General features: G+C 34.9%; 1 protein-coding gene across 1 annotated transcript in view; it reads right to left on the reverse strand.

The window, feature by feature from the left end:
• Window positions 1-19,588, reverse strand: part of LOC140447946 (laminin subunit gamma-1-like) — a 157,497-nt gene that overhangs the window by 107,746 nt on the left and 30,163 nt on the right. Inside the window, exons 3-4 of the mRNA XM_072540897.1 lie at window positions 10,151-10,268; window positions 114-297 (exon numbers count right to left, since the gene is read on the reverse strand). Coding sequence (XP_072396998.1) covers window positions 114-297; window positions 10,151-10,268 — 302 coding nt within the window. The remainder of the gene's footprint in view (window positions 1-113; window positions 298-10,150; window positions 10,269-19,588) is intronic.

The following is a 19,588-nucleotide window of genomic DNA, read 5'->3' on the forward strand; positions in this document are numbered from 1 at the left end:
ATAAGACGTCTTTTAATTGCCTTTAACTAACTTTAAATTGCCGACCAAAAAATTTCATTTTAGTCTTAAAAGACCTGAACTTTATTTATTTGAAAGGTATTCTCATTATTTACCTGTAATTCAGGACTGTCATCGAAATTGTACGCCGACGGTCTTCCTTCCAACGTTCCAAATGCAACATTTCCACCTCGTAGAGGAGACATATCTGAATATTCAGACGAACAAAGTGCTCTTGTTTCTTCCCCTCGTATAGTGTGTACTGATTCTGGAAGTCCGTAGGTGTCTCTACAAGTAGCGCTGCAACATCATACATTATATTAGTGCAAACTTGGTTGCCTATAGTAACTAGAGGAATTTGAGATAATACAGTAATTAATTTATAAATAAAAATATCAGGAATGAATTTTGTTTTAAACTAATTAATGAATGTAACAGTAGTGAAGTACTTAATAAATTTTGTGGCAATAGATGAAACAGAATAAACTGTTTAGTAATTTATACAAAACATATAGTGCTTTATTTGCTTTCTGTTTGTCGCTTTTATTTCTTTCACTCTTTCTCTCTGCTATACCAAGATATAATTGTATATATTTTTATACGCTTCTGTTTTAACTTTTGCTACAATTAATTTCGTTTCCATTTGGCCAACTTTATAGTTTTGAAGATGTTTGTCAGATATATTCTATTAATTTGGATTTTCTTAGTCTATGTATCGTTAATGGCATACCCGAGGATTTCCAAGTATTTTAATTACAGTATCTTTAATCATACTATCCACATTTCTCCAAATTGTGTTTGGGAGAAATACCTTTTTATATTTCAATTAATTAAAAAAAAAGTAGAAATGAAAATAGCACAGGGAAAACAAGCCACGAAACCACACCAGGGAGTGATATGTAACAACACTCTAACCAAAGAAAACAAGAAAGGGATCTTTCAGAGCATAGAAATGTATATTGCCCTATATAGAGCAGAATTATGGCCAATAAAATAAGAACAACAGCGCAATAGAAGGGTATTAACCGAAAAAGCTACATATTTGAAAGGGGAAGCCGCTGCACTTGTTCTAAATATAACAAAATATATGAAGTGCACAAAGTCGAATCGACATGAGAATCTAAGGGTAGACAACCATACCTACGAATATGCCTCCGTATTTCCCCTCCTAGATTCAATAAGCAACAATGTCAGTTAAGAAATACAAGCACGGATTCTTAGCGTAATAAGTGATTTTAGGCATACAAAGACTTAATGAAAAATAAGTTACGGAATCGTGAGTTTAAGCTTAGAATCTACGAAACAGTAATTAGACCAGTGGTCACATATTGATGACCAGTGGACCCTTTCAACCACTGATGAAAATCAATTGAGAATCTTTGAGTGCAAAATGTTGCGAAAGATATTTAGACCAACCCATTGTAGATATGTTTCGTGGAAAATAAAAATATGCTATGAGCTGGATGAATTAATGCAGAGCACAGATATCGTTAGATTGGTAAAGTCACAAAGACTGAACTAGCTTGGCAACTTAGAAAGAATGTCAGATAATCGAACTGTCAAAGTAATCCAGAGATGGAAATCCCCATCAAATAGGTCAAGAGAAAGGCCTCTTAAAAGATGGATAGACGATGTAGAGGAAGATCTTAAATATCAGGCAGTGACGAAAGAAAGTATCCGACAGGACAGTCGTTGTTAAGCAGGCACAGAGAATTGTAGCTCTATTAGAAGAAGAAGAAGATGATAGTTTTTTAATTAATAATAAAAAGTAATCTAATACTACTGTTCATGTTAACATTGGACACAGTGTTGCTGTATTTTTATTTAAGTTGTCTCGAAATTTAAAACGTAAACATGGAAATATGTACCTAGTTTGTAGAAGAAAGGTTAAGGAATTTTAATTCTCGCACCTAGAAAACCACTAAAGAAGGATAAGGCTTTATTTTACAGAAGAATTTTTTAATTGCGTGCAGTATCCAATTTTATTGAAAAATTACTGATTAAAAGATTAACGTAAATTCTTAAAGATAATAACTGATAGTCGTAGTTTGAACCTAGAATAAAATATTCAAGTATTGATCAAGTGAACCTATGCAATACATAGGACCAATATAAAAGCTATCTGCTACAATGAAGAAATCTTTTCAGTTCGTTTATATTTGAAGACCACAGGAAAAAAACTTGATAAGTCCAATTTTTGACATTTCTCATTTTTAATACCACTTTGTAGTTTTAATTACATAGTTTCTAAGAGTAACACAATACAGAGTAATAACTCGATAAGCGTTAAACAAACCCTGTACAGGAAAACAACTTGACATGTCCATTCCAAACAGGGGAAAACGTTTATAAGTCCAGGTAATCCTAGTAGTTGGAAACAATGGCATGCGACATTGGGTAACATGATTTTTACAGTTTCTGTGTTTTAAAGGTTATGTTAGTCCTTAGTTTGTTTTATTTTCAAGTGAAAGTGATTATTTACAACGTTTTATACTTTTATCTGATAATCAAAATAATCATGGCTGATACGAGTGAGTGTTCGAGTGATCAATTACCTTTTGCTTGTGGGAAAAACTCTAAGAAAAGGAAAAGCTTTGGAGGATGCAAAATGTTTCAAAGAAACTAAAGTTATAGTCTCATGCAACTGGCGAAGCTTGTAAATGTGCTAAGAAATGTTTTGATTTAATCTCTCTACATGAAAAACAATTTATTATAAAAAATATGAACTCTTTTAAAAATAATGACGAAATAAACTTATATTTAGCGGCCTAGAGAAGGGGAGAATGAGGCTGATTTTCGGGACTGCTCTGTCTGTTATCATGTGAGCCACTGTGGAAGATATCCAGGTTTACAAGAATGCTTTTGTGTCATTTCATTGTATGACGTATATGTATATATATTTCTTTGTAGTACCAATTGACTTCTGGACGAAAAGTATTCCCATTTGGCATCCGTGAATATTCACGGGCCACAATATACAGCGAATTCTGTTGCGGTACCAATTGGCATCAATCGCTGTTGCGGTTTCTTTGGCATCGATTGGCTTTGGACCTTTAGCATCCATTGGTTTATGACTCAAGTCGACAATAATACCTAAAGGTTTCGGTGGAATTCTACCTGAGTCAATTCATCTGTTCAGTCATTGTAATATTTTGTTGTAGAAACGGATGTTTAAAAATTTAACTTTTATATTTTTATCTTCTCATGAAATAAATTATACCTAAGTATTAAATAAATATCATTTTTGCTCCATTTTTGTTCATATTTTTATACAGGGTGATCCGTAAGTAATTGTACAAAAAAAAAAACAGTAGACTCTAAACTTCAAAATATTCCCATTTAAGCCAGTTTGCTTAAAATGTAAATATGTATTAAGAAAGATACAGGGTGTTAAAGTTGAAATTTAAAATTTTATTTTTCGCTACAACTTTCATGTTTGTAGACATTTTTACGAATTAAAATTTATGACTGAGGGCTTTTGAGTACGAGGAATTATAATTTGATGCATACTTTGATGACTGATGTAGCTGATTGAGGACGCCACATACGCCACATAGGCGGCATACATTTGCGTTTAACTTTTTTGCTCTTTAAGTTAGCACTATTTGGGTAAAAAAATATTAGAGTTACATGATTTTAACAAAAAAAAGGTATAATTGTTAATAACTTCAAAACTTAACAGTTTACGAAATAATCCCATTTTACAAATCAGCTGCACAACTCTGATTTAATGCAATTACTCATAGCCACGAAGGAGAAATAGGCTAAACCATGAATACTTCTTAATTTCGGTATGAAATACCTTTAACAAAAGTTAAGAATGTACTATAAAGTATGAATAATTAATAACATGCTACATGTTTTGACATTGCATTATTTTATGTTTCATGAATTTGGCCAAATCTTATCATACGTTAATTCAATCCATAGTAATATTAAATTTACAAGAGAAATAAAACAAAACCAGTCAATAAATTTTCTAGACTTAAAAATTATAAGAATTGAAAACAAACACGAGTTCTCTGTATTTCATAAACCTATACATACTGACACAACCATACACAGTACTTCATCCCATCCTGCACAACATAAATTAGCAGCATAGTATGTTCCACAGATTGACAGAAATCCCAATGTCAAATAATAACTTCGAAGTAGAATTGAATATCATTAAACTTATAGCAATAAATATTGGATACAACGAACACATAATAAACAAAATGTTACAGCAAAAACTACTCAAGAAAGCCCTTAAATCAATCTTCCCACCACAAGAGAAAAAGCCCAATACAATATATTGCTCGATCACGTCATATACAGGTAATATATTAACTAAAATAGCCAGACAGATCAAAAGAAAAGAATAACACCAGCATTTAAATATATTAAGAACAACAAGAGCCAAACGAAAAACATGCACTTACACACTGGGGTTTATAAACTCACCTGTGGAGACTGTCCAAAAGCTTACATCGGTCAAACCGGTAGAGCCTTCAACAAACGTATAACAGAACATAAAAGGGCTTTCAATAATAGGAAAACAGAATCCACATATGCACTTCACCTTCTAGATCATAATCATTCTTTTAACGACCAATTTCAAATTCTTCACGTCCAAAATAAAAGCCTTAAGCTATCTTTATTAGAATCTATGAAAATTAAAAGACACCAATTCTGAATGACGAACTTGAGACTAACAACTCCCCCCCTCCTCAACCTGTTCAGTGAAACTATATAACCTGAACGCACAGTAGGTTAACCATCACTTAAGAAAGGCAAGTTGCCGAAACAGCTGTAGTGACAATTACTAAATAAATTTTGTGGAAGTACAGAAAACAAAAGTTTTCAGTTGTTTTATTCTAGAAATTTTACATTTCATCATAAATTGTTAAGTTTCACACTAGTTTTTCAAAATGAGAGATGACAGAATGATATACAAATAAGCAAGAAATCGTTCTTGTTGTTACTAATGAAAATGGTACCAGTATTCGACAGGTGGCAAGGAATTTTATCGTCAGTTCTTCCGTCATCCATCATGCTTGGAATCGATATGTAGAAACCGGTCGATATAAAAGACGCATTGGACAGGGTCGTAAAAGGAAATCAAACCCAAGAACTTCCTTGAGAAGCACGGGATTCAAACCATGGATTGGCCACCCCTGAGTCTCGATCTAAATCTAATTGAACATAGCTTAACTTTTTGGATCAATAGCAACAACTACTCCGATGGCTAATGCCTCTCCCGGTGTTGAATTACACTATTGATCCAAATGGTTGCAGAACAACACAACTCACCAAGTGTGAAACACTAGACAGCTGTTTCGGTCCACCCAGACTATCATTAGTGACGTTTGGGTTCACCATTGGAAAGTTGTCCGTTCTGCTTTGGGGACTGTGTCCTCTGACTATAAAATATAAGCGAAAAATTGCAATACACTCTTAACTGCTCAACATATCAAGGTGTTATAGCAGGTGTTCCGCGTGCAATGCTGCCATGTTCACATGTACAGCGTGGAAAACAAGAGTCATTTGCTGTCGGTTAAGGTTACCGAAAACCCAAGCAAAGCTTAACTTTTTGGATCAATAGCAACAACTACTCCAGTGACTCCAATAGTGAACATGGCAGCATTGCACGCGGAACACCTGCTATAACACCTTGATGTGTTGAGCAGTTAAGAGTGTATTGCATTTATTCGCTTATACTAATTGAACATCTTTAGGATATGTTAGATAGATGTGTCCCGAGGCGCCCACATCCACCTCAAATCCTTCAACAACTAAAAGAAACTCTAATCGAAGAATGGGAAAATATAGGTACCTCAACAAGATATCGACAGGCTTATACGCAGCATGCCACGTAGATTTCAAGCACTAATTCGCGCTGGTGAAAAATACACACGATATTAAGAATCAATTTTTCTTCATATCCTTACGTTAGAGATGTGGAACAACTGCTTATTCCATTTCATTTGTTGTAGTGTTTTCAAGTTGTTATGATTATCTTCAAAATGGTATGTAGAAATGGTTTTAATTTATTAAATTTATTTGAACAAAACATGATTCCTTTATTCAGGTAATAAGATTTCTATATTATTAAAATTATTAAGACGCAAATATGTGTGAGGCAAAATTAATAACAAACTATGAACGAATAAATAAACGAAACACAAATATAGAGATATCAGCAGGAGTGGTGAGAAAAGCAAAGAATAGTAGAAGGCAGGAGAGTAATAATATCCCAGTTAAAGACAAAAAATGATCATCAGTGACGCTTGGCTTCTCCATTGGAAAGTTGTCCGTTCTGCTTAAGGGTACAAGGTCCTCTGAATCTCAAATGTAAATGAGAATGCAATCCACTCTTAACTGATCAACATTTAATATGTCATCACAGGTGTTCCGTGTGCAATGCCGCCAGGTCACCCATGTACAGCTTGGAACAACAAGAGCCATTTGCTGATCGGTTTAGGTCACCGAAACCCAATTAATTATATTTAGATCAACAGAAACAACTACTCAGAGGGCTAATACCCCTACCGGCATTGAATTATACTATTGATCCTATAGTCGCAGAACAACACAACCCATCAAGTGTGAAACGCCAAACAGCTGTTTCGGTCCGCCAGACCTGATCAGTGACGCTTGGCTTCTCCATTGAAATGTGTTCGTTCTGCTTAAGGGGACAAGGTCCTCTGAATCTCAAATGTAAATGAGAATGCAATCCCCTCTTAACTGATCAACATTTAATATGTCATCACAGGTGTTCCGTGTGCAATGCTGCTAGGTCACCTATGTGATCAGTTAAGAGTGGATTGCATTCTCATTTACATTTGAGATTCAGAGGACCTTGTCCCCTTAAGCAGAACGGACAACTTTCCAATGGAGAAGCCAAGCGTCACTGATGAGGTCTGGCGGACCGAAACTGCTGTTTGGCGTTTCACACTTGATGGGTTGTGTTGATCTGCGACCATTGGATCAATAGTATAATTCAATGCCAGTAGGTGTATTACCCCTCGGAGTAGTGGTTTTTGTTGATCCAAACATAATTGGTTGGGTTTCGGTGACCTAAACCGATCAGCAAAGGGCTCTTGTTGTTCCAAGTTGTACATGGGTGACCTGGCAGCATTGCACACGGAACACCGGTGATGACATATTAAATGTTGATCAGTTAAGAATGGATTGCATTCTCATTTACATTTGAGATGCAGAGGACCTTGTCCCCTTAAGCAGAACGGACAACTTTCCAATGGAGAAGCCAAGCGTCACTGATGAGGTCTGGCGGACCGCAACAACTGTTTGGCGTTTCACACTTGATGGGTTGTGTTGTGCTGCGACCATTGGATCAATAGTATAATTCAATGCCGGTAGGGGTATTAGCCCTCGGAGTAGTTGTTTCTGTTGATCTAAACATAATTAATTGGGTTTCGGCGGCCTAAACCGATCAGCAAATGGCTCTTGTTGTTCCAAGCTGTACATGGGTGACCTGGCAGCATTGCACACGGAACACCTGTGATGACATATTAAATGTTGATCAGTTAAGAGTGGATTGCATTCTCATTTACATTTGAGATTCAGAGGACCTTGTCCCCTTAAGCAGAACGGACAACTTTCCAATGGAGAAGCCAAGCGTCACTGATAAGGTCTGGCGGACCGAAACAGCTGTTTGGCGTTTCACACTTGATGGGTTGTGTTGTTCTGCGACCATTGGATCAATAGTATAATTCAATGCCGGTAGGGGTATTAGCCCACGGAGTAGTTGTTTCTGTTGATCCAATCATAATTGGTTGGGTTTCGGTGACCTAAACCGATCAGCAAATGGCTCTTGTTGTTCCAAGCTGTACATGGGTGACCTGGCAGCATTGCACACGGAACACCTGTGATGACATATTAAATGTTGATCAGTTAAGAGTGGATTGCATTCTCATTTACATATAAAATACTAGCTTTTATCCTCGATTCGATTGTGATGGCATCTTCTGCCGAGAAGTATCCCTTGAAAATACAACTTTTTTAATAAAATGTATCATCTGTGCTTATTTGTGTCCCTGTCAAAATTGCAAAAATAATCAATATGATCGGTTAAAAAGTTAAACAGGGAATGCGAAAAAAAAACAAGCCGACAAACACCTTACACTCACATTTATAATATTAGTTAATATTTTCACAGAAAAAAAGACAAAGCATAACCAGAGATAGATAAAAACTAAGCATCTTAACGAAAGAATCTTATTAACACAGCGCCAAACCACATTTTCAAAATTCACAACATTTTTAATGCATTTACAACCCCTAACATTAAATGCTTTTTAATACACAACGTTTTAGCAATGTGCTTCAAAAAATTATACACATGGCGCTGAGAAATAAGGTTATAAAACCTTTCAAAAAGAATAAAAGACTGCAGATAACAAGAAAGTAAGATAAAACCAATAATATATTGTAAATGCAAAAACTAAACAAAAAATATCCATTCTAAGAATTAAACTCAAACGCGAATCGACCAGATGTTACTCGAACCTTTATAAACCTGGAATCTAAGACAATCTAAGTGACTAACTGGCTTCCAAAATCGTATCACATCCTGTAGATGCCAATTGAACCGCTAAGCTGTAACGACATGAATATCGCTTCAACTCAATATACACAAATCGATGGTGGCGCTGCTTATTTTTTGCCTCGAACTACGATTTATTTACGAATCAAAAAACGGTCCAATTGGATTCCGGGTTCATATCGCGTAAAGAGCCTTATAATATCATCCACTATGCGTTTCTGATATTATTTTGAAGAGGTCAATTGGCATCCGAATACCGGATGCGAATTGACCAGCGGAAGCCAATTGAACCTACAACTTTACATGTGGGAAGTCAATTGTTACCGTATAATATATATATATATATATATATATATATATATATATATATATATATATATATATATATATATATATATATATATTATATCTTGGACATACCATTAAAATGGGCAAATAAAACCAAATAGCCGAAATAAAAAGATGCATACAATTGTCTTGGGTAGCTTTCGGCAAAGTTAAGCTTTATCTTGAAGAATAAAGATATACCAATGTGTCTAAAACGTAGAGTTTATGACAAATGTATCTTGCCTGTAACTGCATATGGACTGGAGACCATGCCCTTTACAAAGAAAACCTTAGAGCAGCTCAGTACAACCCAAAAAGCGATGAAGAGGGCCATGCTAGGGCTTAGTTTGAGAGACAGGATTCGAAATATCTACATTCGTGAAAGAACAAAGATTACTGATGTCGCAGAACGTATAGCAACGCTCAAGTGGCAATGGGTCGGACATGTTGCCCGAGATACTCCCGAAAAATGGACACAGAGATTAACAAATTGGAGACCAAGAGAGAACATTCGAGGAGTAGATAGACCACAGAAGAGGTGGGTAGATGATATCAAACAAGTCGCGGGCAAGCAGTGGATGAGAATTGCCAAGAGTAGAAATTAGTGGAAGCAAAGGGAAGAGGCCTATGTCCAGCAGTGGACGAATACAGGCTGATGAAGAAGAAGAAGAAAAGATAAAAGTAATATTTATTATACTTTAAAATATTTTATCATTAATCTTAATAAAAAAAAACAAAAAGGGAGATCACATTGGGCCCTGCAGGTAGAAATTAATTAGATTGCGTGTGTGCACCTATCAATGATGTAATATGATTTTCGTCATATTACACCAATGAAATCTCAAACTGTACGTATCCCGAGAACACAGTACCTCCCCACGACACTAAATTCAACTCACTGTATATGTAAGTAAAATATTGAAAAACGTGTCGGCGGTTTATAAGATCAAGTTTAAAACATTTCTTTTTGTAACATTCTAAACTATTTTGTATTAACCATTGTGTCTTTATTTGAATTTAGAAAAGTGTTAGTGATATTATTACTTCCCTATAACTTGAATTTGATTTATTAAAAACAAAAAGTTTATTGGAAATTTATTTGGTATAAATATGTGTTGGTAACGGAACGATATTTATCACGTTAACCTTGAATGCAGAGTTGCCACGCCATTTTTTTTAGTAGGTCTCGAAATATTAAATTAAAATTGATAATCTCTAGTATGGGGAAAAGCCGACTTACTTATGGTTCTCGAATATGGAAATTGAAATTCTTACCTATAGTATTGGTAGGGAATCCAAGGACCATCTTCAGATGTCTTCTTAGATATAAAGAAACTTTCGGGTCTAGGAGACCAAAACCATATTCGTATGTATGTAACGTCAAAAGCTTTTTCTAAAATAAAATACACAGATTTTAGCGTTTAACGATTTACTTTAACAATGAATATTTTTATTAATTTAGCATGGAAGATAAAGTGGCGGTGATAAAACAAAGTTACCCTGAATGCTGTTTATTAAATGAACGAATGGGAAATATCAATAATAATTCACGAGACTTAGAAAAGCGTATTTTACTTATGATACTTGTAGTGGTTTTGATTTACACATTACACAAATTTTTTTCGGAATTTATAAAAACTTACAATACATCAAGGTAAGATGATTACATTTACTTGAATTATTTTTTTTTGTTAGTTTAATATTAGTTAATACATTTTATGCAAATTAAACGGTAATTGTGTGGCATACATAACCAACAAAAATACGTTTTATTTTTAACGAAAAAATCCTAATTTGAGATACATGTAGGTTCCAAGTTTGAGAGTGTCTCAAATTAGCACTACGTGTAAAATTTTTATTTTTATATGTTTTTTTGTTTTGTATGCCGCCAAAAACTAAAAAATGGAACGCAAATGATATGATACGGGCTGTAAATACAGTAAGAATTTGAAGACCTCAAAAGTTTTTGGAGTACCAAAAGGTACCTTAGAACGATATGTGAAATCAGACAAGACTCCAGAAGAATTCGTCGGGATATCAATTGGCCGCTGACCTATTCTTCCTTTGGAATTAGAAAATGAGTTGGTTAAGTATGCCCTAACTATGGAGCAACGTTATTTCGGGCTAAGAGCGCGTGATATAAAACGACTGGGATTTCAACTTGCAATACGAAACTCAATACCACATCCATTTAGCGGAGTCAACAAATCAGCCGGAAAGAAATGGTTGAGGCTTTTTCTGAATAGGCATCCGACGCTTTCAATGCGTAGTTCTCAGGGAATGTCATGTGCTCGAGTAAAATCTTTTACTCCTGAAAATGTATCCAAGTTCTTTGACTTGTATGAACCAGAATATCTTAAGTTTACTTACCCTGCACAACGTATATTCAATGTAGACGAAACGGGCCTTACAATTGTTCAGCACAAACATAGCAAAGAAATTTCCAAGAAAGGGAAGAAGCAGGTTTCATCACTTACTTCAGCAGAAAGGGGCAAGCTGATTACTGCTATTACATGTATAAATGCTGCAGGAGATGCAACAAATATGAAAACAGAGTTAATGCTAGGAGCTCCCACTGGAGCAGTCGCAGAATGCCATGTGTCAGGTTGGATACAGACCGATATTTTCACTAGATGGCTTCAACACTTCATAAAATTCACTAAACCTTCAGCTGCAGACCCTGTTCTTCTCGTCCTTGATGGTCACTATTCTCATACGAGAAACGTTGCTCTAATAGATTTGGCCAAACAGAATCATGTGACGATTATTTGCCTCCCACCACATTCTACACATAAAATGCAACCGTTGGATGTTGCTTTTATGGCACCGCTGAAAACTTACCACGCTCAAGAAATAGAAAACTGGCTTAGAGAAAATCAGTTAAGTGTTGTGTCGCCTTATGCCGTTGCCAGTATTTTTGTAAAGCGTATAACAAAGCTGCGACGATGGAAATATCTTGCAATGGTTTCTGAAAACTGGACTGGTCCCTATTTGTCGCCATATTTTTAGGGACTTTGAATTTGGAATTCAAGAGCACCTAGAAAGACAAAACGAAACGGACGAACAAATAATAGAACCAAACCATGAACAACAAAATCATCCAATGCGAATCCAAAGACATCTGTCGAATCCCTACATACAAGAGAGAGACCACTAAAAAACCACATGCCAGATCAGGAAAGGTTTCAGTAATTACTCTAACACCCTACAAAGAAGAATTAATGCAAAGTTTGCAGAAGAAAAAAGCAAAAAAACTAGTAAGTACCCCAGCTAAACTTGGATTGTGTATTTGCTCCAGAAAAAAACAGTTCAATAAAAGGTGTTAGATCAAAAAAACTGCAACGCCCGAAGAAGAAATAGCAGATGAAGACGTAGCTCAAACTTCTACATCAAAAGGCAATAAATCAAGAAGGAAGCGGAAAGTTTCTTCGAGTTCAAGCTCAGATAGCAGTGAAGACTTTCCATTAGCTGATTTATCGTCCAACGAAAGTTTAGAAAACGACGCGGAATGTTTATTTTGCACCGGCAAATTTTCCGACGATAGATATGGCGAACGATGGGCAAAGTGTTACCAATGTGACAGGTGGACACATGAAGACTGTGGAGAAATAAAGTCCAGCACATTAATTTGCTATTTCTACGAAGGAAAGGGCTTTTTTGAATAGTATCTCAAATGAAGGTACCTGTCTCAAGTTTAGATACCTGGCTATCCCAAATTAGGGCACCTTTTATTTTTAATATTAAATGTCGCAAATAAAAAATTAAATGTATTTTTTGCAAAAATATACCTTTTATTCGCTTTATTTTTTTTGTTGTGTTCTAGAAACATTAAATTTAAGTTTTTGAAATAGATGTTTTAAAAATTTTTAAATATGCTGTTTTATATTTGTTTTTCAAAAAAAGTGTCTCAAATTTGGTGGCTTTGCTTTACGCATGGATGGATATAAAAATGATACTAGTAAGTAAATTAGCGAATATTCATAGAAGGGCAATGTAGGTAATTTCATGGAAAAAAGCATGTAAATATCATCAAAATCAATTACACATGCGTCATGTTAATAGAATGTAAATGCTAGAATATCGATATATTGCATACGAACCCCTTCTCACATCAGTTGGCCCAACGTTAGATTGATAAGAAAATTAAATTTTAGAGAACAAAAATAAAAGCGCAGAGTAAATTTTAGAAGTTTTAATATATCGAACAACATTTTTGAATTTCCTAATTATAAAAAATATTTTATAACGTAATGAAAACTATTGATTAAACCGAATAATAATAAATTAAAAAAAAATGCATAGAATATGTAAATATTAAAAAAAATGTGAGTTTTACTACTGAGTTACATCCCCTTTATTTTTAATGACATCCACAATTCTTCGAGGCATAGTTTTTACCAAGTTCTCACAATATTCTAATGTAAACGAATCCCATATTTCTTGCAATTTTTCCCTCAATTCGTTGACAGACCTGGCAGGATGTTTTCTCTAAGCTTTTTTCATTTTGCGCCACAAAGTTTCTATTAGGGACAAGTCGGGACTGTTAGAAACCTATTTCAGAAGTGGCATGCCATGCTCTTCAATCTATTTTAAATTCTTTTTTGAGGTATGACAACCTGCGCCGTCTTGTTGGAAGACAAAATCTTCCGCTGGTGTCAAACGGTGTTCCATAATAAAAGTTTACAATCCCATCGATAAAATGTAACTTTCCCACACCGTTAGATGACATGCTACCCCAGATCATGACAGATGCAGGAAATTTGACTTTTCTCTTCAAACAGTTGGGATGGAAAGCTTCATTTTTCCCGCGAAGACGCGACTCTTACTGTCTCTAACACACACTTCAAATCTGGACTCAACACTCCATTGTATTGAACCCCATTGCGACTGAGTCCAATCTTTATGCTCTTTTGACCATCTTAGTCTATTTTTCTTTTGTTGTAATATTCCTTAGCCTAGCTTTTCCTTAGCCTAAAATAAAATGAAATTTATTAAAAACAATTCGTACTAATTTTTTCAACTAGGTATAAAACTAACTTTGTAAGTCTTCTTCCTTGAGTACCGTGCCCAAGTTTTAGACGTGGGTAGCTTTTATGATGATTTGCCGATATCGTTCTAGATCTTGCGCGGCATGTAATAATTCATCTGCTGATAAGCCAGTCCATTGACGAAGGTTTCGGAGCCATGAGTATGTTTTCCTACCAATTCCTCTTTTTCCGTCGATCTTTCCGTTGAGTATCAACTGCATTATCCTGTATCTGCTTCCTCTCATTATATGCCCCAGATATTCGAGTTTTCTCTTTTTTATCATCTTAATTCATCTGCTGATAAGCCAGTGCATTGACGAAGGTTTCGGAGCCATGAGTATGTCTTCCTACCAATTCCTCTTTTTCCGTCGATCTTTCCGTTGAGTATCAACTGCATTATCCTGTATCTGCTTCCTCTCATTATATGCCCCAGATATTCGAGTTTTCTCTTTTTTATCATCTTTATTAAGTCGCCTTCACTTTGACCTACTTTGTTCAAGACTTCTCTGTTTGAAATGTGTTGAATCTATGATATTCTGAGCATTCTACGATATAACCACATCTCGAAGGCTTCTAATTTGTTCATCATGTTAACCTTCATAATTCAGGTTTCACATCCGTACAGTAATACAGGATACACATAACATTTTAGGAACTTAAATCCCAGCTATAATTTCAGCTGAGAATTGCTCATATATCTAATTTTCATAAATGCTCCTCTTGCAATTTCTATACGAGTTTTAATTTCTTCATCCGGATTTAGTGTCTCGTTTATCCGACATCCTAGGTATTTAAAATGGTTAACTTTTGTTATCGGTTCATTATTGACAATTAGTTGTATAGCGCCGAGGTCTTGTTTACTAACCACAAGTAACTTTGTCTTTGTCGTATTTATGCTTAGTCCTTTATTAGAGCATTCTCTAGTGACTCGATCGATAAGGAATTGAAGATCTACTTTCAGCCATGATCGCGGTGTCATCTGCATATCTGATGTTGTTAATAGTTTCTCCCCCGATTCGAACTCCACATTGCCTTTCCAAGGTTTCGTTAAAAATTATTTCTGAGTAAACGTTAAACAAAGTTGGGGAACACACAACCCTGTCTACCACCTCTTTGAATACAATTTTTTTCTGTTTCTTTGCCGTCTACCAGAATAGAAAGTTCTTGATTAGAATATAGATGTTGTAAAAGTCTTAGATCTTTATAATCTATTCCAATCATTTCTAGATATTCGAACAGCCTACCATGTTAAACCCTATCAAACGCCTTCTCAAAATCTACAAAACAGACGTAAATTGGTTTCTGTACTTCCCATGATCGTTAAAGTAGTGTTAGCATTGAGAACAAAGCTTCCCTTGTTCCCAATCCTTCTCTGTAACCGAATTGTTTATTTCCCCTTGTGTCTTCACATTTCTGCTTGATTCTATTAAGAATTATCCTAAGAAGTAGCTTGAGAGACTGACTCATGAGACTAATTTGTCTAAAGTCTTTACATGATGATGTTGTAGGTTTTTTTGGAAGTGGGATAAATGTAGACTCCAACCATATTCGTGGCAGTGTTCCAGTATCGTATATGTGGTTATAAATGTTTGTTAGTTCTGAGACATTGTCGCCATCTAGAAGTTTGAGCCAGTCTTATGGTATTTGGTCAGGGCCTGGAGATTTCCAATTTTTGCTTTGTTAAATGGCTTTCTCTACTTCTGCTTTTAAAATACTAGGACCAGTATTCGTATACTTTGTGGTGTTAAATGGTGGCCTCGTATCCATGAAGAGCTCTTTTATGTAGTTGGTCCATTCTTCCTTTTTTTCGTTTAAGTCGAGAATAATTTTACCTTTGGAGTTTCTCATAAGTACCTTTTCTTTGAGTGTAGGTAATTTCGTTAAGTTTTTTGTGTATATTAAACTCGTCATGTTTTCTTTGTAGTTCTTCCATCTCACGACATCTCTGTTCCATCCAGGTCTCTTTTGCTCGCTTAACCTCGTATCTTATTTGTCGATATATTTCTCTATATCGAGTCTCATCTTTATTTTTACAATTTCTTCTTTGCTGAATAAGGTCTAGTATGCTATCGGTTATCCAATCCTTTTTCTTTAGTGGTTCTTTTTCTAATTTAAAAACTTCTGGTATGGTAACCATGGCGGGATTCATTATATCTATATTTTGTCCGATATTTTCTTGTTCAGATCTTTCTAGCTGTTTTTTAATTGTATGATTTATCTTATTTCCGAACTCATCTGCTATTTAGCCATTTCTTAGAACTTTGTAAGTACCAAATCCTAATTTGTGGGCCCGTCGGTGAGATGTTATTTTAGAAACGTGTCTTCCAATAACGTCACTCCATAAAACGCTTAACTCCATATAATTTGCTCGTCGATTTTTCACTATAATGCGTCTTAATGCCTTTGATCTACTTCGGTTATTTTACTTTTTCGTACATTTCTAGGTTTTGTGACGACCGAACCTGTAGTTTTGTATCTTCTGGCTATATTTCTTACACTACAGCGTGACAATTGCAACATATTCGCGATTTCCGAATTGGATTTTCCAGAATTAAAAAATCTAATAATGATTGAACAAATTTTCTCATAGATAACTTTACCTCGATCCATTTTACAATCCACAAACGGCAAAAAGCTTTACAATACTACAAAATACATGTGACATTAACTGACAATATAATAATATTGTGAGTTTTGATGTCATTTTTCCATAGCTACCTCTTGATTTGACGTAATTATAAAAAAATCAACGTATCTTGACATCAGTGAATGCATAGCCAGGGTTTAGTGAATTTTTTATTGTTGAAAAGAAATAAAAACCCACAAGGGTAATGTTTTAGGGAACTTATAAAACATGCAAAGTATAATTTATTTATGGTAAACGACTTAAACTGCAAATTTCATAGGTGGGCCAACTGATATGGGAAGGGCCTCGTATATCGATACACTTTTGCCGATATATATGGTATATTGATATCTTCATTCGACGTATCATATGATACAGTATATCGATGTATATATTTTTTGTATTCTTATTATTTTGCCTACTTATAAGGTGCATTTAGACGGGCTAGTTTTTAAAGCAATATGTTGCCGAAAATATATATTCGGTATGTTGCTAGCAACATTGCAGCCATCTAATGAAAATATCGCCCTATGGCCAAGCCATGTGGCCGAAATATTGCTGGTAGTTGAACACTATTGTAGTTAGTGGCTGATGCGTTGCCGGTAAAGTCGAACTGCCGTGGAAAATATTGCATGTGGTTCGGGTACTCTGTAGCAATTTAATTTGGTTTTGTCAAAACAAACAAAAAAAATGGATATGTGGTCAAATGAAAACACAATAAGTTTTATTAATGCAGTACATTTACGTCCAGCGTTGTGGGATGTAGAAAATATACATCATACAAGGACATAAATGCAAAGAAAGATAGTTGGACGGCCATTGCACCAGAATTCAATATAACACAGGACGAAGCTTATAAAAAATTCAGAAGTTTAAGGACATATGCGAAAAATAAACACAAAAAGGTAATTCAAAAGAAAAGTGGAAGTCAAGGTGGCAAAATTGTACATTGGTTTGCATATGAAGCAATACAATTTATTTTATCTCGGGATATACCAGAAACGTATTGACAGTGTAGACATTATAAGTGAGATAAGTAAATTTTTTATTCCTATTATTAACTACATGTATTGGTATAAACAACTTCAAAAAAATTTGAAGAAAATAATCAAAGCATTCCCCAATAAGTGCGAAGTGGTTTGAGTTTTGAAAAAATATAATATCTTGACCAATTTTAGTAGGAATTGTATGCGTTGCTTATTTTTGTATGTTTTATTGTGTGAGATGCAAAAATAACATACACAGATTAGTGTATTATAACTGGAATTTAAACCACATGTAAAAAATTAATTTTTCTATTTTAGCTGGTAATTGGTCTAAGACAGAAATAATGCAATTCCAATATATGGGTTACTTAAAAAGGAATTATGCAATTATATTTTCTTTAATTAATGAAATAAACAAAGTTCCAATAATTATTTTTTATGTATTTGAGTTCATTCATTTTTATTGGCCGTTATTGACAGTTTTTAGTGTTTTTACTGCAGATTATTAATGTAAAAACGTATCTTGCCAAGACACCCTCCCTTAAGCAGTAATAAAATAATGCATAAATTCATCTCTAATTTCTTTTGCTTTTGAATTGATGAATTTCGTGGTATATTTTGCATAGGTTTTAAATTGTTTTCATTGCGTCGCCACGTACCAGCTACTCTGTGGCGCACCCAGGGGGGGTTTTGGGTGTTAAACCCCCCCCCAGGGCATATAAAGTAAATAATATATAAAGAATAGTAGAAAAATGTAACTTGTCTTTCACACACAATACAAAAAATCCAAAACGCTGATTGAATAATTAAATTACCACTTTAAATATGTAGAACACAATAATTATTGTATAAATACGCAATAATTAATAATAGTTTTCATTATATTTAGATATAGGTACCTAATATTAGGCTTATAAAAAATTAGACAGAACGAGTCTGTTGCGAGTAGCATGCGCCTACAGGACTGTATCTGCGGCGGCCTTGTGGACTATCACGGGTTGTGTTCCTCTGCATCTGTTAGAGCAGTAGAAAAGAAAAGAGACATCTCTATGGGAGAAGAAAGCATTTGACAACAGCTATAAAAAAAAGAAAGGGAAAGATCAATGGAAAAATGGCAAGAAGAGTGGAACAACAAGGAAGATGTTGCTCAGTGGACAAAGATGCTGATCCCGAGCCTAAGGGACTGGGTAGATTGTCTGTTTTAGGGCGTATCTTCATAGGTTCAGAAAGCCAGATGCAGATAAATGCCTATACTGCGAATATTCCGACACTGTTACTCACACAATGCTGGAGTGTAATAGATGTACAGTGGAGAGAAAAAGAATGTATAAAGAAATAGGTATGAACCCTGTGACTGTAAGAGATGATCGTAAAGATGACGGGAAATACGGAGGGATGGAATAGTGTTCACAATTACATCCAAGCAGTCATTAAAAAGAAAGAAGAAGAAGAGAAATACCAACCGGGCTAATGACAGAGATAAGATCTAATTACTATTTTAATGGGAATAAGTCGCAATTGAAGGTTAAAATAAGTTTATTGACGTTTGAATTTTTGATCTTTGATCTTGCACTGATAACTTGTTTATACTCCAACAATTAATATAAAAAAGAATAGCGGTTGGTACAGAAGTACATCTAGCCTTCATCGACCTCGAAAAGGCGTATAATACAGTTCCAAGACTTAAATTGTGGCAAGCTTAACAACAACTCGACATTAGTCCATACCTTTTAGGAATAATCACAGAAGTATACAGGGATAACACTACTTACCTAAAAATCGGATATATACTATCAGAGCCAATAAAAGAAACTAAAGGACTAAAACAAGGATGCAGTATGTCACCCTTACTGTTTAATTTATATATTGAGGCAGCCCTCCAAAATTGGAAAAACCACTGCCAGGGAATGGGAATCCCCATAGGAAATGACGTACTGTTCTCCCTAAACTTTGCGGATGACCAAGTCATCCTAGCTCAAGATTCTTATGATCTAGAATTTATGATAAAGTGTCTATAGAGAGAATATTTAAAATGGGGGTAACAAGTCAGCATGAAGAAAACAGAATATTTACT

The sequence above is a fragment of the Diabrotica undecimpunctata genome, chromosome 8, assembly GCF_040954645.1.
Source record: "Diabrotica undecimpunctata isolate CICGRU chromosome 8, icDiaUnde3, whole genome shotgun sequence".
NCBI classification, from domain to species: Eukaryota; Metazoa; Arthropoda; class Insecta; order Coleoptera; family Chrysomelidae; genus Diabrotica; species Diabrotica undecimpunctata.